At 36.8% G+C, this 21,070-nt stretch overlaps 1 protein-coding gene and 1 pseudogene across 1 annotated transcript; one reads left to right on the forward strand and one right to left on the reverse strand.

Annotated features, from left to right (window-relative positions):
- Positions 1-6,974, reverse strand: CCNG1 (cyclin G1). The gene is made up of 6 exons (XM_045551226.1): positions 6,739-6,974; positions 5,374-5,637; positions 3,389-3,642; positions 2,761-2,839; positions 2,581-2,679; positions 1-2,315 (listed from the first exon to the last, which is right to left on the reverse strand). Exons 2-6 carry the CDS (start codon positions 5,635-5,637, stop codon positions 2,124-2,126), a joined length of 888 nt encoding a protein of 295 aa, XP_045407182.1. The 5' UTR covers positions 6,739-6,974; the 3' UTR covers positions 1-2,123.
- A 4,192-nt stretch (positions 6,975-11,166) lies between these two features.
- Positions 11,167-14,506, forward strand: LOC123638746 (annotated as a pseudogene).
- The last annotated feature ends 6,564 nt before the right edge of the window (positions 14,507-21,070 follow it).

Consider the following 21,070-nt stretch of genomic DNA (forward strand, 5'->3'; position numbering starts at 1 on the left):
TTGCATTTCAATAATTTTATTGAAAGGTATATCCTTTAGTACCAAAACATAATGGTAGTTGGTTAGGTTACCTTTGCCAACTCAAAATTAACACTGACATATTCAAAAGATTGAACTATATCAGCCCTTTGGGAAAAATGAAACATTATCCATAAAACATGATTTACAAAAGTTAAGGAGAAGATATACTATGATTCTTTGGTTTACTTTTCAGTGTTTATGTATCTATAACATGGTTTCAAAAATTGGTTACAGCCATTCTGGTTGGACTCGGCTACACGCTATACTGAGTAACCATCCACAATACTTAAACACTGTAGTTCTTATATTTATTGACTGACAGAGAATCCTGAACACTACCTCAGCGACCTCATAATTATGAAGGTGCCTATCCTTTTTCTTTTTAAGACTTTGTTTTGGCACAGTAAGGGCATTAGTGAAAGTATATTCTCTTCCTTTTAAATAAAATTCTAAATTAGAAGCAATGACAATTTTATAAAAACAGCCATTTGTAAAAACTTCTGGAGTGTTAAATCTAGCCTGAACTTACTTTAGTGTGATAAAGCAAGTTTTCAAAGTGATAATTTTTTTTGAGTTACTCAGACAATAGAAACTAATTTTCTCAATGGACTAGACTGAGGCAGTAGGTTTTGTATAAAAATTTTCATCATGGATACAAACATCACCTGCTTTCTAGAAAAAATATTAAAGATAATTTAATGAATATGCCAAATTTACTAGGTCTGTATTTTTGCTTTATGTAAAATGCCCTAAAATTTAAATGTAATTCCCATATAGCAATAAAGTCCACATCTCTAGATTATCTGTTACTTGCATTATGGGTGCCAAGAAACCATTTACACTGTCCAGAATATTAACCCTTATTATGCCTTAAAAGTGCATTTGTGAAATGTTGGTTTTGATGTAAACCTCATATTTTAAAATTTAACATTTAAATTAAGTAGGTTACCATTTTCAACACCAACTAAATACAATATATTGATCCAATATAGAAAGTTAGATCAATGTTAGAAATGAAGATTCACAGTTTACCTTCCCAGGCTTGTCATTAGCATTTCACATTTATTATGCTTTTAGCTTTGATCTGAATGCTTCACAGATGAATTCAAATCTTAACATAATTCCACTACAGCATAATGTTAATTAGGCAGCCTTCCCAAGTCTGAGAACATCATGCTAATCTAGCTGTGATGTTTTAAGGCTTCACAGCTTAAATCCATTATAACATTATGGAATCCATAGATCAGGGTTGTGGAGAAAGGGTTTATTGAAGAGTTTTTTGTTGCTGTATTAATCCTATTTAAATAAGCAAACCCCAGTTTATCAGAAATCTGCCTAAAAATTACTAACAAAATTGAACTGTCCATATCTTAACATTCATAATCATATGTAGATGTGTTAAATGTTAAAATTTAGTTTTGAGTAGGAAAAGATAAATCATCATTTTGAGTTAACTTGAGATGGCAAGAATGTATATCACATATGCAGCAAGCAAGTTCACATTCTTATGCATATAACTACTTTCTAGTAGTCCAACTTCTACAGCAATGACACGTAACTATATTGTTGACACCCCCTGGCAGTTTCCAGACACCCAATGTAGGTATCGTCTACCATGTTACTTTTTCTTTAAGTATATATTGATTTTGTTCATAAGATAACAGTTTCAAATTAGTTCATATACAGTTCAAACTTTTGGTCCTGTTTTCTTACTTGGCTTGCGTAGCTTTAAATGAGCCAGAGCTTGGCTTTACATACAATAAGATGATATACAATAAAAAAAAAAAACAAACCACTAGCGCTACTTTTAAAATTCAGGCTATTAAGGAGGATGTATTTTCTAAGCTGAAAATTTAATGAAATGGCTAACACATCAGAGGTTGCATAATTCCTGACTCTTAAAGTGTTGTACCTTGTATGTAATAAACTTCAAATATTAGCTGACTGGATCAGTGAAGTCATTTTCCCCCTTGCTATTCTAACTCCATTTTGTTTATTTTGAAATATTAAAATTAATATTTTAATTCTTCAATTGTAGCAGAAAATTATAGCATTAGAAAATTTTCTCTATCTGGAGAATAATAGTGAACTGTATTTGCCAATTAGGGAACCATTTCAGGAATTGTTGGGAGGTGACTTATTCTGTAGTAACTATGCTTCAATTGCCGTGCAGTACGCCCAGAAACAATCCATTTCAACTTCTGAACATTTGGTTTGGAACACTTGTTTGACGAATATTCAGTTAAACACTTGGATACGAGCTCTTGCCAGAAGGTCAAATCTCTGCCATTTATCTGCACATAAATGTTTAAGAATTATTGCTCAATTAAAACAAAAGTCTCAAGACAAAAATAAAGAACAAAAGAAAAAAAAGTCCTACCATATTTAACTATAGTAATAAAAGCAAATCTATTAACATGTCTTTCCTCTTCAAAAAAATTTGAGGATAGCTACTTAAGTTTCAAATAAACATATGACATCTCATTTCATGAGACAGTGCCAAGTGGTTTAGTTTCATTTACAGCTGCTAATAGGATTTAGGCTATGACCTTGACATACCTTGGAATGTTTCTGAAGACATTCTACTCCTTCTGTTAACTCTATACATTTCTGTGCTTGGATCTCCAACGCAATGATAGACAATGCCAACACAGAAGGCTGAAAGAGATAATTTTAAAGTAAATGCCATATATAAAAACAGGTCTACATAAATAGGCTTAATCTTTATAAAATATTTACCTTTGCTTTAGAAAATATAATCCTGCAATGACACGCCTTAAGTTGAGCTTCTAGTCTTTCAAAATTAAGGGTATTTCTCCTTTAAAATGAAAATGGGATTACTTTTATGTAGATAATATTACATCTAGTCAAGACATTTTTAGAAAAACATTGAAGTCAATTTTTAAAGTGAAGCTTATGCACATTTATTGTAGAAAGGAAATTATTTAAAGGAATTCCGTTTCCATCAGAGATATTAACTTCTTAAGTACACCATACGTTAGTTTTAAATTATTTGGGCCAAAAAAATAAAACGAACAATGTCATACCACAAATATCAAGATTTATTTTCTTTTCGTTTTAATAAATTTATTTCTACATCTACTGAAGGTCCTTTTTTCCATAAATTTGTGTTAGATGCTTATCTACTAGGAAGTTGAAATGCACTTTAATCCCAAGAATTAGCCTTCATGAAGCTATTGACAACTGAAAATTTTCTCACTTCTGTTAGACAGTAAAGTTCAAGAAGCCACAGATGTCATTTTACTTATTTTGATTAGAGTTCCATGAAGATATTGATCTTATGCAATATCTATACAATACCATTCTGATTTCCAAATCTCTTTTGTTCAAAACAAAGGTCACATACCTTTCGAATGGCAAGTTCTCTTGAATGAGTGAATAATAGAGTTGCAGAAATTGAAAGGCAGTCGTAGCTTTGACTTTCCAACACACCTTCTCCAACACAATCTTTTCCATTCTCATTAAGTCTGACACTGTGAACCTATACTGACTTATTCGGATCAAGTCAGTTGCCAATGGGACATTCCTTTCCTCTTCTATTGATTTTACAGCCAAATAGAAGCAGCTCAGCCCAACACACCCAAGGTGCTTGGGCTGCACCTAACAAAACAAAATATCCCCAATAAGCCCATGTCTCCACCTTATTTCAATTAACATTAATGAAACATAAAGGATAATTTAGAGCTCAGACTCAACATTATGAAAATGTATCTTTGAGGTGTATTTTTCAGCTGTGATGGACTTAGTAAGATCCACCCTTACCTCAATTATAGCTTGTCAACTCTAGGCACCCCACTTGGAACCAATTTTTGACAAATTGGACTAACTTTCAGTATAATGCTTGGCTCAGCATAGAAAAATTCTTAACTGTTATACTACAGCACATACTGTTTGCCTGAAAATTTCCATCCACTACCAATCCTTTTCATTTATTTATCATTTTATGAATGCCTACAGTGTGAGGCACAAAATTCTATCCAATCTTTAAGTTCCAGGTCAAATAAAACTTCAGGAAGCATTTGGTTGGGCGAGGTGGCTCACGCCTATAATCCTAGCATTCTGGGAGGCTGAGGCAGGAGGATTGCTTGAGATCAGGAGTTCCAGACCAGCCCGAGCAAAAGCGAGACTCAGTCTCTACTAAAAATAGAAAAAATTAGCAGAGTGTGATGGTGTGTGCCTGTAGTCCCAGCTACTCCTGAGCTGAGGCAGGAGGATTGCTTGAGCCCAGGAGTTTGAGGTTGCAGTGGGCTATGATGATGCTACTGCACACTAGGCAGGGTGACACAGCAAGACTCTCTATTTAAAAAAAAAAAAAAAAAAAGCTTTTTATCAATATCTATGCTCTTTCTTCTCAACCCTTTAGCAGTATATTTATGCCTCTTTAAATGCATGATGTTTTCTTTAAAGGCATAATTTTTCTTATTATGACTTGACTACATGATTGCTGTAAGTGCAACCATCTTATTCTCACATGAGACTGGATTATACTTGAGGGACAGCTGTATATTAATTTGTGCAACATTTACAGATTCAAAGGTAGTACCTACACATGTTAAGTGTCTAAAGAGTTGTTTAATCAGGCTGTTGCACAAGTTTCTAGAGCCATTCAACAAATATTGAACCCTTCTGTATGTGATGCATTGTGTTGAGTACTGAGGACTAAAATATGAGTTTCATTCTAATTGTCACATTATCTCATTTTCCTCCAGAGACTATGGGTGTACAGAGAAGGCAGATGAACTTTTAATAGTTAAGCTATGAAAGCTATATGTCTTGTTTATCTAGTACAGGGAAATAATTGCTCCTCCTTCAGAAGATACTCTAGTGCATGCACACTGAAGCTGGAGTTGCCAAGCATAAGCAAGACTTGCCTAAGTCTAAGGCTAACACAATTAGAATTTTGTATATGGGCAGAGATTAAGAAATATATCCTAATTCTTAACTACAATCTAGCATTCTGCCTCTAATAAATTTCTTTAAATCTAAAAACACCAGTAAATAAATGGATATAGCTGACCTATCAAGAAAAGTTTTTATAAACAACAGCTAACTTTCCTGCTGGGAAACTCTGCGTTAATTATTTGATTTTAGACTATTTTTCATTTCAGAACTTAAGTCTAATAAATGATGTATTAAATAAATGATTCCTTGATTATGATAAGGAAGTATATTAATGCTATATAGTACACACAATTACCATAATGTTTTGGCTACTTGCTGAAAATAAAAAAGGTCAAATTTATGAATACTAGCCAAAAGCTGACAATTCCATCTCCAAAACACAGTAAGCAAAATTAAGAAATACTCAGGTTAATGTAGCCATGAACATACCTTCATTTTAGACAGGAATCTGTCCAGTAAATTCACAGCTAGAGAAAATGTCTCCGTGTCGAAACCAAAGAACTGAGTTAGACTAAGAAGATCTTTTACTTCAAAGTCCCTTAGTCTGGCAGTCATTCTGAGGCCATTATCGTGGGCAGACTCAATTAGTCTCAAGCCGCAGACCTTTGGCTGACATCTAGACTCCTGTTCCAACAGGGCATTCAGCTGGTGTAGCAGATTCTGAGAGTCAGTTGTTGTCAGTACCTCTATCATCTATATATAGAACAAAGCCCAGAAAGGAGTGTAAGAGTAGTCCTTCCTACTTTCCTTGGCCATCTTTTATTGGGTCAAGAAGTGCTCTATAATACAAGTCTTCCTTCCTCCAGGGTGGCTAGTGAATCTAAGTCATTGCAAAGTACTGTTATTTCTTTCCCTTCTACAAGTTGGTCACATCCTAAATTGTTAGTTCCTAGAGAATAAGAGCCATGCCTTTAAAAAAATGCAAATCTTCAAGAAATATTTGTTTAAGTTATTCACTGTTAATAAGTAACCACAAATAGACATTGTAAAACAAGATACCAAAACTTTGCAATCAGATGGTAATATGTATCCTGCCATATATTAACAATGTGAACTGTTGAGGTCACTTAATTTTACGTAGTTCTTCATCTTTAAAGAGGGGATAAGGTTATTACCTACCTCGTAGATTTGTGTGGGTTAGGAAATCACACAAAGAACTTAGCACATATAGTAGGTACTTAGTAAACATTAACAATAATAATGAGCTTATTTCTACATTTGTAAAATCTTCTCTTTAAATGGCTGTGAAGATCAAACAAGATTTAAAGAGTGTAGCACAGCGCCTGCCACACAGTGCTCAGTAATAGTTAACTTTTATTGGTGTTAGGAAAGGAAACTTAAAGGGTGCCCTGGAGCACGCGGCGGGGCGGCGCGAGGGGTGCTCACCTAGTCTGCAAGATAAACCTGGGAATTTCATTAATTTAAGTGTGCACAGAACACCTATGTGCCGGACGCAAGCTAAGCCCTGGGGACACGGACGGTCCCTCTCCACATCAATTTAAAGACAAGAAGGCAGGGATGTGCAGAGCTGGCCATCTGAGGAACCAGTAACTTCAGGGGTCCGATTCTTTCGCCCCTGCCGAGTCCCTGGGACTGGGCGGGCCAGACTCTAAGACACCTCAGGAAGACGGATTCGGCTCCGCCCCTCCAGGCTCAGACTAGCCTGGGCTTGTGCTCACAGCAGCGGGAGAGTTAATGGAGAAAAAGTGCGCGGGCCAGACCTAGCCCGCACCGCGCGCCCGCAGCCCTGCGCCCCACCCGCCCCCGGACGGCAGCCCCGCAGTCCCAGCTCACCTTGATAGCGACTGCGGCTCCCCAGCGGTAACCACCCTCCCCGGGCCTGCTCTCACCTCGCCTCACGATATCAGAACCGAGAGGCCTACGAGGCGAGGGGACTCGCAGGCAAGAGGAGAGAGGCCCGGGGAGGGGGAGCCGTCCTGGGTGGAGATCTCCGCAGCACCGCGGAGACCACCCTGCCTTCCCCAGGGTAAGCTCGGAGCCGAAGGGACCGCGCCTGCCCTTCGGTGTAATATATTAGGGGGCGGGGCTTTCCAGCGAAGGGGGGCATTTTCGCCGCTGATTGGTGGAGTTCTTTTGATGGACGGCGTCTTCGGTCCATAAAGGGCTGGTCCGTAGGGGAAAAAGCCTGGCCAATCAGCTCACACTTCCTATTATCCAGAGTCAAATTCTCCGCCCCCTTGAGATCACGCCTCCATCTCTAAGCGTCTCTCATTGGAGGATTCCCCAGCGAGTCTTCATTCAGCAGGGGCAGAACCGAATACTCGACGCACCAACCCCCAGCCAGGCTCAGGTCAATTTGCTGCCAGCCAGATCGGCCGGGCTATCATTCCAGAACATACTGGCAGTTTTTGTTCAGTGAGGTTTAGTAGTTGTACAGTGGTTTTGCCTCCTCTTTCTAAAAATACAGTGACTAGTTAAAAAAAAAAGTCAAGCTTTGATTTTTCATTACAGATAACAAGGTGCTGGATTTTCGATGGTGTGGTTTATTAAATTCCAGAGTGCTCTCTTGTGAGCTTTGGAAATCAATCTTTGCCTTATTTTGGTTTTGTATAGTTTATCAAATAATGGAGTTGGACTATGTAATATCTTGGTCCTGTACTTATTTTGTGAATTTGCCTTTTTAAGCAAATTTGAAGAGAAAAGTTGGTACGGTTTTCAGTGGCTTAAAATGAAAGGTGTGTAGCAGACTGTTAAGAAAAATACACAGGGAAAAATAGTTGTAGTAAGTATGGACCTCAGACTACAGACCCAGTGTGAAGCAATATTACTATTTTTATTAACTGTGATGAACTTTATGAGTCTCTCCCGTGACAGATTAGTTGGAAAATAATTAGCCTTAGCTCTTACACTCCCTCTTTCTCTCCCAGATTGTCACAAGTGAGAAGGATTTATTAGTAAAAAGGCCTGAGAGAGAGCACAGGAGTCAGTTCTCAGCTCTTAATGAATTACGCAGTAGTTGGATGTCTCTGCTCTCATGACCTCTTCCTTTTCAGCGTCTCTGGGCTTTGAAAAAGTGTAAATCTGAAAAGTTTGCTGACCTCTGCTGTTTGCCCTGCCGTGTACTTACCTGAGGCAATGTCACAGAACAAAGCTTTGGAATGGGGCCAAAGAGGAGGAGAAAAAGGGGAAGGAAAAGCAAGGTAGAAATCGTTAATACTTCAAAATAATACCTCCGCTGCATAATCAGGTCAGTTTGAGAAACTGGGGCTCAGATGTGGAAGGGGCCTTAGTCCCTCTTGAAAATAAACTTACCTAATGAATATAACTTGGCAATTCATAACATTTAAAAAGTAATTCTATTTCATCAAATAAATAATCATTTATTAATCCAAGGGGGCAGGGGGGAGTCATTCGAGTTACATAAAACTGTGAATTAGTCCCCGCTCCAAATAATGCCTCTTTGGGCCAGAGAGCAGCAGAGCTGTGCTTGCTGGGTAATTGTCTGTTGGGTGTCTCTTCATTGTTTCCTGGGCCATTAGTCAAAGGGCAACTTAGAATTTCTCGATGACCAAAAAAAAAGTAATTTTATTTAAAAATACTTTTTGCTATAATGTGTGAGTTTACAAATGTACATGTTTCTAATGTGTGAGTTTACAAATGTACATGTTTCTAATGTGTGAGTTTACAAATGTACATGTTTCTCTTTTTGGCTTTTTTGTTCCTAAAATTAGGGATATATATATGCACAATTTACGAAAACAACTTACGAACCATAAAATCTTTATGGCAATGAAAAACATACACAAGTTTACTAATGTTTATGTAAACTAAGAATAAAATCTTAAGCCTCCAACCACTGAATGGACCCACTCTAGGCCAAGGGTACCCCAGAGAAATCTTAAAAATCTGAGTTCCTAGCCATGACAGGATAAGAGGTTAGACATGCCTCATTATACCACCTCTTTTTTATGGTTTAGAGCAGTGATCCCCAACATTTTTGGCACCAGGGACTGGTTTCATGGAAGACAATTTTTCCATGGGATGGGGGGGCAGGAGCTCAGGCAGTGATGTGAGTGATGCGGAGTGGTTGTAAACACAGATGAAGCTTAGCTCACCTCCTGCTATACAGGACCCCCCTCCTCCACCCCCTTTCCTAAGTTTCATGGAAAACAATTTTTCTTTTTCAAGGGGGGTGAGGGGAGGTGGTAAGGGTGGGTGCGGAGCTCTGCGGGACCTAACAGGTTATGGACCGGTAAGGTCCGCGGTCTGGGGGTTGGAGACCACAGGTTTAGACACAACAACTGACCAGCACTAATGTTAAAATAGAGATTATGAGACTAACGGAACAGACTTTGTGTGGCAATAAGATAACAAGTTCTAAGCAGGATCTGAGGCCATACCAGGCAAGGGTTAAGTCATACAAGCCTACACTTAAAGAATAAACTATGTTCTAACTGCTACAAGGTTTTTCTTTTTCTCTGGCAGCTAAACAAATATTGGCCTTAAGATAAGCAATATTAAAACAATTTGCAGCTCACCCACCCCGAGAAGGTGTCCCCCACCTCCTGTTCCACAAGCCACAACTACAGCTTTGATAGGACAGGAGACTGATTTCAGGAACTTTCTCCTAATAAGGAGACTACTGACCATGGACTGGTTCTGGTAGGTTTTACAGAGGCTGCTCACTTGAGGGTCTTTTGTCCTAAAAATACCTTTTGATGGATAGGGCCTAATTGTAATACATTTAATTGTTAAGTCACCACTCCAAGGTGAACATGGGTGTTATATAACATGCATGCTTGTTCAATATGCATGTGTCAGGACCACATTCATAAATATTCATAGATCCTCCTGTAACTTGTTGAATATGGATACTTGGCCAGGCTGTTCAGCTTAAATTCCTGTTTTAGGCCTCCCTCCCTCAGAGTGCCTGTCTCCTTCTCCGATCTTTGCCAGAGGCTGCTACACTTACCAGCCTGTCCGAATGGCCACCTTGCAGGCTGTAACCCTTAACAAGAAATAAAGTCTCCTTCCAAAAATTTATAGATCTTGTGATTTCTAAATTGATATTTATTGAACACATAATATGTGCCAGTGGAGAACAAAGTAGACTGGTCCCCATCCTTGTAGAATGTGTAGTCTTGTGGACAATATAAACAATAGATTTTGGAATAAAATAAACTTATTTTCATACTCAGGAATGGCTATTAACTAGTTATATGACTTTCAGAAAGTTATTTAATCACATTGAGTTTCCATTTTCTTTTCTCAAAAATAGGAAGTAAAAATACTTTACTTATAGAGTTATTGAGAGGATGAAATAATGAAAAATACATAAAGAAATAGGCATTATTCCCAGAACAAAGTAAATTACTTGATAAATGGTAGCCTTTATTATTATTGACATCATTTTTTAAATGTGTTGCTTAAACATACATTGTGTTTTCTCTGTTGTCAGACTTAGTCTTCTATTTTCAGTCTAAAAGGAGAATAAGAGTATTAGAATTGTTTATTTAACACTAATAAAAGCATCTAAATTATATGTATTAATTGCTATACCTTATTTATACTTGAAATTTTTACTTGAGGGATTTAGGTTATATATCATTGTTTATGTAATAAAAATTGTTTTCTCTCATATTAGGGTCTTGTTTTTAATTTTTACTAAAATGTCAAATTTTTTACATAAAATATTATTTCACTAGCACTGAAGAAACATTACTTATAATCAAGTCAAATGGACATTTTTGCCTTTTCTTCTCCTCACCCCACTACCATTTTTATTCCATAATATTAGAATATAGATCATCATTTAAATAACTTAAAGACCTAATTATAATAGCAAAATGTGGAAATGTAACACAATTATCTACTCTTATAAAAGAAAGAAAATGAACCCTTCAGTCATACGTGGTTTTATTTTTAAAGAAGTGTGGATTTAGTCACAATTCCTATTAAATATTTTTCAAATGACTGACTTCTAGGGTATTTTTAGGTTCAATGATAGATAGTCAACTCCTATCTTTATACTTTCCTCTCCATCAGCAATTATGTGCAACAAGAACCAAAGCTCAGCATAATGTCCCTGAGGCTGGACAAGAATCCAGGTGGTAACAGGAAGATTTAATCATATTCTCTACATCGTAGACCTTAGAAGTGCCTTTGAGCAACAAAGACTCTAACAAGCAGGTACCACAGTGGCAGTGTGTCAAATGCTGCGCTAACTCAGGGAAATTCCTAATCGGTTCTGTTTGTTTGGAGATGGAGAAGGCTATGCCTTCCCTCACACGCAGTGTCCAAGCATCTTACTCTCTTTTCAGGTTCCCTGACAAATGTCCAGAACTTTTGGAAATAGGCTTGTCCAGCTATGATGAGGGCCAAGGTAGCGAGGGTCAGACAGAGCTCAGCTGGGTCCGTTCCCCTCTACTTTCTGATCCTCCCTGAAACTGCTTATCACAGCCCGTCCACCTCTCCAGCTAGTCCCTAGTGCATCTGCTCTGTCTTACTCATTGGAAGATAACTTTCTTGGGAGCAGCTTCTTTGATTCTTTATTAGCTCCTGGGATACCAGTGCAATGAAGTACGGCTGGGGAGAGACAGAGGGAGAAACAAACATAGAAAAGGTAGATTAATAATCTCAGGTATATCTTTCCACTCAGAGATTCTAGTTACCACTTAGATGCTCAGATAAAGTAATTATTTAATTGAGGTTTTACTATAACCCATGAAAAACTAAACTTTTGACTTGTCATGTAACCACTGGTGTATAAAGGCACTTGGAGACAGTAGAGGGAGATCCTCTGCTTTCCATGGCTATCGACTCTGTTGAGTGCAGAGCTCAAAGCCAAGGTCAGCTGATAATACAGTATAAAGGGTTTGCACTTGTATATTTCCCATGTGCCAGGCCTTTGTGCTGAGCTTAAACACACACGATCTTATTTAGTCCTTTAACAACTCTGATATTTTATCTTTAGAAATGAGGGATATCTTACATATTTCATGTTCAGTAACTACTCTTTACTAAATTTACTTTACACATAACTTGAATTTAGATTTTACTGAATTCTTTAAAAAAGTTTTTATTTTGGAACATTTCAAACTCATTACTCAGCTTCAATATTTATCAACATTTTGCTCATGTTGCCTATTACTTTCTGTTTGTCCATCAACAAATATTCATTGAGGACTTTCTAGGTGCCAGACCATAGTATTTTGTAGTCACAGATTAAAAATGTTACAGCTTTTGAGCCACAGGGTATGCTGGCTACTGTTCTTTGTGAGTTTAAGAGGTTGGAAGGGTCAGCTGGGTCATTGTCATTTGGGCAGAAGCCAGCACTGAATGTGTCTCTGTTGTTTCTTCTCTATTGTCCCCAGATTTGGAAGGAGAAGGTGGGAATGGGGAGGAGAGAATGATTCCCTTTCTTGTTCAGGTTTTAGGCCAGGTTACTAATCTTCCTCCCCCAAAAGCAGACACACACACACACACACACACACACACACACAGAATGTTTTGGCAGAATTAATTGGGATTTGGAAAACAAACTATTCCACTTTCTAATCCAGTTTTCTTGTTCCATTGCATTGTACTAAAATAAGGGAACTCAGGGGTCAGAATTTTTATTCCCTAGGTTGGCAGTAAACTGGTAAAGCCCTTCCTTGTTTGAGGTCACTGCTTTCCTTATCTTTATAGCATTTTAACTGTACTTTCTCCTACCTGATTTTGCCAACCCCTTAATCTTATCTCTCCCTCAATCTCAGTCTCCCAGTAATCTCCCAAGGTTGTTGTTTTTCACTGCCTCAATTGTTGGCTAGGTCAAAGCCTCTCCCCAGCTGCCCAGTTCTGCCTGGTTCTGGTAGAGGGCAGTGGGGGGCCCTCCCTTGGCCTTCCAAGGGTTGGTGGGTGAGCATAGAGGAAAAGCACTCAGGTTAAGGTAACATATTCCACATTACAGTTTGTCTTAAAAAAAAAAACTTTCCAGGGAAACAAATGACTAATCATAAAATAAGTGCTATGACAGAGCTATGCATAGCGTGCAAGAAGAACACAGGGGAGGAGGGCATGAAGGGAATGGGTTTTGAAGAAGATGCTGTGTCTCCTGATTTGAGTTTTCAAAGATTTAGCTAAGTGAACATGCCAGTGCAAAGGGCATTCTAGTTAAAAGCAACAGTATATGCAAAAGCACAGTAGAAAAAGAAACTAAACGGATTTCTGCTAATGAAATATAGATCATTCTGGCTAAAGTATGGAGGACATTGAGGGGACTGGTCTAGCAATGAAACTGGGGAGAGAAGCAGTTGCTCATTTTGAAGGGCCATATGTACCGTATGTACCGTTCTTGAAAATTTGGACATTCTTCTGCAGACTTTGGGGAACCAACCATGGATTTTAAAGAGAATGGCACAATTGGGTGTGTGATTTAGAATGATCATTGGGCATTGGGGGGAAGATTGGAGAGAGGGGCCAAGACTGGAGGCAGAAGAAACAGTTAAGAGGCCATTGCCTTAACCCAGGAAAAAAATGAGAAGGTTGAACTGAGGAGCTGACAGTAGAAATGGTGAGAAAGTGTGGATTCAAGGGGCCTTTGGAGGTAGAGCTGATGGACTGTGGTCACTGAATAAAGTTAGAGGAGTAAGGAGTAATGTCTCAGGTTCTGGTTTAAGCAAAAAGTTGATTGGGGGTTGTATTTATGTATTATCAGGGAATGCAGAAGAAAGACCAGGTTTGCTGGGGGAAAACTGAACTTGAGATGCCTGAGGGACTTCCAGGTGTAGGTGTTTAAAAGGCAGCTAGAGAACGTTTGCTGTTGCAGATAGCTTTGGGTGTCATCGGAATATAGGGGGTGTGTTCAATCATGGAAATAGATCTGTTAGGGAAAGTTGCAGGCGATAAATCTGAAAAGGGTATCTAGGGAAGAGGAGTCTCTGAAAGGAATCTAGGGGAGGAGAGAGGGAAAAGGAAAATCAGAAGAGAGGATGTTACAGGTACCAGGAGAAAGTGATTCAAAGAGAGAGTGAGCACCGGTTATCTGAAGAGAGGATATAATGAAGCTTGAACAAGAAAGAGAGAAAATGAAACCAATGAAACCAACTATATAAACCACTCTTGCAAGGACCTTGACTATGAATAATAGAGACAATGGCCACAGTGTGGGCATGGTGTGGACATGGTAATAAGAGAGATATTTTGCTTTGCAAGGATGAGCTTAGACTTGTGCCTATTTAAACAGTTGGGAGTCAGTTGGTCTAAGTGTCCCCGCCTGAGGTATCCTCCCGATCCCTCCCCTTCCTGGCACCTCAAATGAAAGACCATTCATCAGGGATTTTGTATTCCAAGGCCGAAAAGTTTGTTACCCAAGGTGATGAATGCCGACATGCATGTAGTTGATGCTGAAAATCAGGTGGAACTGGAGGAAAAAACGACCTATTAATCAAGTATTGGAACTCCAACACACACTTGAAGATCTCTCTGCAAGAGTAGATGCAGTTAAAGAAGAAAATCCGAAGCTAAAATTAGAAAACCAAGTTCTGGACAACATACAGAAAACCTCATGTCATCTTCTAGTGATTTTCAAACAACTGACACAAAAAGCAAAAGAAAGTAAAGGATTGATACCAGCCTGTTTTATGGAATTGCTGATCTTTTTTTTTCTTTAAAACTTGGATAGATTCCAAAAGGTACAGTACGTTTGTGGCTTCATTGAATATTTCTGAAGATAATGTCAGATGTGGGCTAAATTAACAGCTTAACAGGGGACTTCCATGAGTTTGTGTGTTATGTTACTCTATGAAAACATGCAAATGTATTGTAGAGACTTTAGAATTGCATATGTTTATGAAACTTAAGGATGAATGTTTTATCGAATTTGTTTTGATTGTAGGTTTAGCACTCCCTTTTTTTATAGGCTTAGTGAGATATACAAGAAAATAACCACCGTGTTGTGAAAAAGTGACAAAAATCACATACTGAATGCACGGCTTTAGGTACCCTGTCCACCGTCTTGTCCCTCTTCTCCCTTTGTCTCCTCCTTACTATTTCCCCTTCCCCTAATGAAAAAAATTGGTTTCATTTTTGTAAAAATAATTTTAATAGTTAATCATCTCTGAAAGTAACCTGAATTTTAATTGTTGAAACTTAACCAAAATGAGATACTTTCTCAGTTAGGGCTTGTCATTTGTGATATTTAGTATTAAGATAGGATTGCTTGTTTCTCTCAAATCAATTGAAAACAGATGGAGGCTATAAAAATGAAGATTTTTCATTGAAACTGAATTGTCAAATTGGGAAGGTTTGTTGTTAAAAACTTTTTTTTTCATGAAATAGCCCACTTGGTATCTGAATAGATAGGCGTTCTGGTCGTGTATGTGTTTAAAATAGAAAATCTTGAAGAAAAATAGAAATAGGGTAGAAAAGTACTTAGTAAACAGTATTAATTCACTCAGTATTTTCACTCCAGGTTTGTATTATTTCTGGCACAAAGCAGATCTTTTGGGAAATATATATGAAAGTGGATTAAATTTCATTACCTGTTTGGTCTTAAGGTTTATTTTTACCCAGCAGGTCAACTTTTGCAAAATTCCTTAGGACTATATAACTATCAGAATCACGAATAAAATGGGAGAGTTTTACATGTATACTAATTGATATCTTGCTCAGTATTTTATCTCACTTGTTCTCCCAGAATTTTCTGTAAACTCCACTACTTGGTTTGCAGAGTTTTAGTCATCCTTTAACAATTTTTAAAAGTTTAGTTGGTAGATTCCACTTGCTAAGGGAATCATTATCAGAAGTAATGCTAAAATATTATAATAGGCAAAGAGATCCATTAATATAGCTTGCAGTTATTAGATTTGGGCTACTTTTAATCATGGAATAATCTTATGTATTGGTGTAAGAGTTGATGAATGACTTTTGCTGTATGAATGTGTAATAGTCACACTGCAAACATTTTGCATCCCCTTTGTGACCTAGTTTACATACATTTAAATTGTATTGCAATTCTGCTTTGCTTTTAATAAAAAGCTGTTTCAGAAAAAAACAATTGGTGGGAAAGAGCCAAGAGAAATAAAGATATATCTGATTACTGCAGCAATCTGAGGCCTCATATGACAGTAGTCGATTTAATTGACACCAGTCAATTTACACTCAGTCAGCTGTATTGTTATAGAAACTTCTAGTTTCTAGTCAAATACTTACAGACTACAATGGAAGCAAACAACACAAAAGAGCAGAAATTCTATGTATTTAGCATATTTAAAATTCTCTGGATAGATGTTAAGAATTATCATGAAATGTTTTATAAATGTTTATGTTTTCCATAGCTATTTTATATGCATAATTTCCTGTTTCAAATTATTCAAAGGACTCTCCTTGACTTAAAATAGGCAGTCAAAATAGCCTGCCGCAGTTTAAGGAAACAGAAAATAGGCTCCATCTCTTGATGAAGAGTGGCAAGGTTCTGAAAGTGTGTGTGAGACCAGAAGACTAGAAATATTGCTGTGGCTATTTTTGGAGCATACAATCTGCCACACCTCTTAATGGCAATATGCAAATTTTAATAAGGCAATGTTGAAATCTAAAGATACGAATACCAAAGGGAATTTTAGGCAATAAAGCATACCTCTAGGGGAGATATTTTGGCAGCTCATTCAATAACCTTAAAATACTAGGTAGGGAACCTCATATTCTACCATACATGGGCCAATTCTGTAAAGGAACAGTGAACTTTTCTAAGGATTAAGTGAACCAAGCTTTTCATGCAAATCCTTGCAAAGTAGAATTTTATTTTTGCAAATTCCCTAATCTCAGAATATGAAGAGAATGTTCTAATAAGTTCCTTTTTCACTGATGCTTAAACTTGTATTGCTATCTAAAATATTCAGGATGTTATCAGTGTAGACTCTTTTTTTAAAACTCTGAAACCACCTAATTATAAAACGAGTAAAGATTAGACAGTTGTAAAGGTGGATGTTGAAAAAAATAATACATCAGGGAAAGTCAGAAAAGCAAATAGATTTGAAGGTCACCTAGAATTCCATGGAGAAAGAATGATTCTGTTGCCAAGAACATCCGCAGTGCCTTATTCATGCTGCTTTGAAGGCTTAAGTGATTGGCATTTGTGTACCCAGGCCTGATCATTTCCATGGCCAATATGTGCCTGGTGAGAAAGTTCCACAGTTGGTGGGGAAAAGAACTATTTCAAAATTTTGTTGTTTGTCACTTTGCCAATGATAAAGTTCTAGACATGGACACATTTTATATTTTTATGCAAACACCAGTTTAATTACTGGCACTAAATGCTGAAAATTACTGGAATAGAGCCTTAAGTGAATATTGGGTTGTGAGAGTTAGTTATTATTCTGATTTGAGAAGAGATTGTTGCTTCATACTCTTCATCACTCTTCATTATTTGCCTGATTGAGTTATGAGAAGTTGTGTGTTTACAGGAATTTGTCCATTTTTCTCTACATTGTCTAGTTTATATGGGTAGAGATTTTCAAAGTATTCAGAAATGATATTTTGTATTTCTGTGTTATCGGTTGTAGTATCTCCTTCTGCATTTCTGATTGAGCTTATTTTGGTCCTTTCTCTTATATTCCTGGTTAATCTAGCAGAAGATCTGTCAATTTTGTTTATTTTTTCAAAGAACCAACTTTTTGTTTTGTTGATACACTGCATTTTTTTCTCCATTTGTTTAGTTATACTCTGATCATAGTTATTTCTTTTCTTCTGCTGGCTTTGGGTTTGGTTTGCTCTTTCTTTTCTAGTTCCTTGAGATGGTCATTAGATTGTTAATTTGTGATCTTTCTCTCTTTTTGATGTAGGCATTAAAGGCTATGAATTTTCCCCTTAGAACTCCTTTCGCTGAATCCCATAGATTTAGATAGCTTGTGTTTCCTTTGTTGTTCAGTTCAAGGAATCTTTTGATATCTATCTTAATTTCATTATTGACTCAATAATTTTTCAGCAGCAGGTTGTTTAATTTCCATGACTCTGTGTAGAATTGTTTCTTTTGTAATTTATTTCTAGTTTTATTCCATTGTGGTTTGAGAAGATATGTGGTATGATTTCTATTATTTTGAATTTGTTGAGACATGTTTTGTGGCCTATGATATGATCAATCCTGGATAATGTTGTATGTGATGAGAAGAATAGTATATTCATTAGTTTTGGGGTAAAATATTCTGCAAATGTCTGTTAGACCCATTTGTTCTAGAGTTCCATTTAAGTCCAGTGTTTCTTTATTTTCTGCTGGGATGATCTGTATAGCACTGTCAGTGGGTGTTGGAGTCCTCATCAATTACAATTCTGCCATTTATCTCTTTGCTTAGATCTAGTAGACTTTGCTTTATGAGTCTAGGCGCCCAGCATAAGACAGATTCACAGCCAAATTCTACCAGACGTACAAAGAAGAACCAGTACCAATCTTACTAAAACTGTTCCAAAAACTAGAGGAGGAGAGACTCCTCCCTATGAAGCCAGTATCACCCTGATATCACAGCCAGACAAGGATGCAACAAAAAAAGAAAACTATAGACCAACATCGCTGATGAACATAGATGCAAAAATCCTTAATAAAATACTAGCAAATTGAATCCAACAGTACCTCAAAAAGATAATGCACCATGATCAAGTGGGTTTTATTCCAGGGAGGCAAGGATGGTTCAACATATGCAAATTAGTAAATGTGATTCACCACACAGAATTAAAACCAAAAACCACATGATAATCTCAAATGATGCAGAAAAAGCATTCAATTAAATTCAGCATCCTTTCATAATAAAAACCCTCAAGAAACTAGGCACAGAAGGAATATAACTCAAAATAATAAAAGCCATATATGATAAAACCACAGCCAATATCATACAGAATGGGGAAAAGTTGAAAGCATTTCCCCTAAGGACTGGAACAAGACATGGATGCCCACTTTCACCATTCCTATTCAACACAGTACTGGGAGTCCTAGCCAGAGAAATCAAGCAAGAGAAAGAAATAAAAGGCATCCGAATTGGAAAAGAGAAAGTCAAATTATCTATATTTGCTGATGATATGATCTTATACCTAGAAGACCCTAAAGACTCCTCCAAAAGACTCCTAGATTTGGTGAATTAATTCAGTAAAGCTTCATAATACTAACTCACTGTATGAAAATCAGTAGCACTTCTGCACACCAGTAACAACCAAGTTAAGAACCAAATCATTGAACTCAATTCCATTTACAATAACTACAAAAAAAATTCCTAGGAATATACTTAATCAAGTAGGTGAAAGATCTCTACAAAGAAAATTACAAAACACTGATGAAAGAAATTGCAGATGACACAAACAAATGGAAAAACACCTATGCTAATGGATTAGAGGAATCAATATTACTAAAATGACTATACTTCCCAAAGCCATCTACAGGTTCAGTGCAATTCCTATCAGAATAACAATGTCATTTTTCACAGAATTAGAAAATACAATCCTAACATGGAACCAAAAAAAGCACAAATAGCCAAAGCTACCCTAAACAAAAAGAACAAAGCTGGAGGCATCCCATGATCTGACTTCATTTTATATTAGAAGGTACAGTAACCAAAATAGCATAGTACTGATATAGAAATAAACACATATATCAGTGGAACAGAATAGAAAACCCATAAATAAAGCCACATACCTACAACCAACTGATCTACAGCAAAGCAGACAAAAACATACACTGGGGAAAGCGTACTCTATTTAATAAATGGTGCTGGGAAAATTGGTGTGCCATATGCAGAAGAATGAATCTGGACCCCTATTTCTCATCATATACAAAAATCAACTCAAGGTGAATTAAAGACATAAATGTAAGACCCAAAACTATAAAAATTCTAGAAGAAAACCTAGGAAAAATTCTCCTGGATGTTGGCCTAGGTAAAGAATATATGGGTCCAGAAGCAAAGGCAACAAAACTAAAAATAAACAAATGAGATTTAATTAAACTAAAAAGCTTCTGCACAGCAAAATAAATAATCAACAGAGTAAATAGACAACTTACAGAAGGGGAGAAACTATTCACAAACTATGCATCTAACAAAGGACTAATATCCAGAATCTACAAGGAATTCAAACAACTGAAGAAGATAAAAACAACCCCATCAAAAAGTGGACAAAGGACATGAACAGACATTTTTCAAAAGAAAACATGCAAATGACCAAACATTAAGAAATGCTTAACATCACTAATCATCAGATACATAAAAATAAAAAACGCAATGAGATGCCATCTTACTCCAATCAGAATGGCTATTACTAAAAAGTTAAAAAACAATAGATGTTGGTGAGGATACAGTTAAAGAGGAATTCTTATACACTGTTGATGGGGATGTAAATTAGCACAACCTCTATAGAAAGCAGTATGTAGATTTCTCAAAGAACTTAAAATAGATCTACCATTCCAACCACCAATTCCACTACTGGGTATTTACCCAAAGAAAAAGAAATCATTTCATAAAAAACATACCTGCACCCAAATGTTTATTGCTACACAATTGAGAATTGCAAAGACATGGAATCAACCTAAGTGCCCATCAGCTGATGAGTAGATAAAGAAAATATGGTGTAGATATACCATGGAATACTATTCAGCCATGAAAAGGAATGAAATAATGTCTTTACAGCAACTTGGATAGAACTGTAGATCGTTATACTAAGTGAAATATTTCAGGAATGGAAAAACAAATACCACATGTTCTCATTTATAAGTTAGAAGTAAACAAGTGGTATATATGGTCATAAAGTAGTATAATGGATATTGAAAACTAAGAAGGAATAAGAGTGGGGAGGGGGTGAGGGCTAAAAAAAATCTACCTATCACGTACAATGTACACTATTCTGGTGATGGGTACACTGAAAGCCCTGACTTCAACATTATACAATTCATCCATGTAACAAAATCTATTGAAATTAAAAAAAACAAACAAAAAAAGAAAATGTGGGGTGTGTGTGTGTGTGTATATATATATATATGTGTGTGTGTATATATATATATATATATATACACACACAGCACATATACATATATATACACATACGCACACCCCCCCCCCCATGGAATACTACTCAGCCATAACATAGAATGAAATCCTGAAATTGTACCAATTGCAGTAATATGGATGGAACTGGAGACCATTATCTTAAGTGA

The sequence above is a fragment of the Lemur catta genome, chromosome 5, assembly GCF_020740605.2.
Source record: "Lemur catta isolate mLemCat1 chromosome 5, mLemCat1.pri, whole genome shotgun sequence".
Taxonomy (NCBI): domain Eukaryota; kingdom Metazoa; phylum Chordata; class Mammalia; order Primates; family Lemuridae; genus Lemur; species Lemur catta.

Bases quoted from the DNA above. Each gene is read 5' to 3' on its own strand.
- CCNG1 (XM_045551226.1), bottom strand. From the start codon at position 5,637: ATGATAGAGGTACTGACAACAACTGACTCTCAGAATCTGCTACACCAG. The intron at 2,840-3,388 runs GTATGTGACCTT...TTCATTTTAAAG, and splicing joins GAGAACTTGCCATTCGAAAG to GAGAAATACCCTTAATTTTG. The intron at 2,680-2,760 runs GTAAATATTTTA...TATCTCTTTCAG, and splicing joins TTATATTTTCTAAAGCAAAG to CCTTCTGTGTTGGCATTGTC.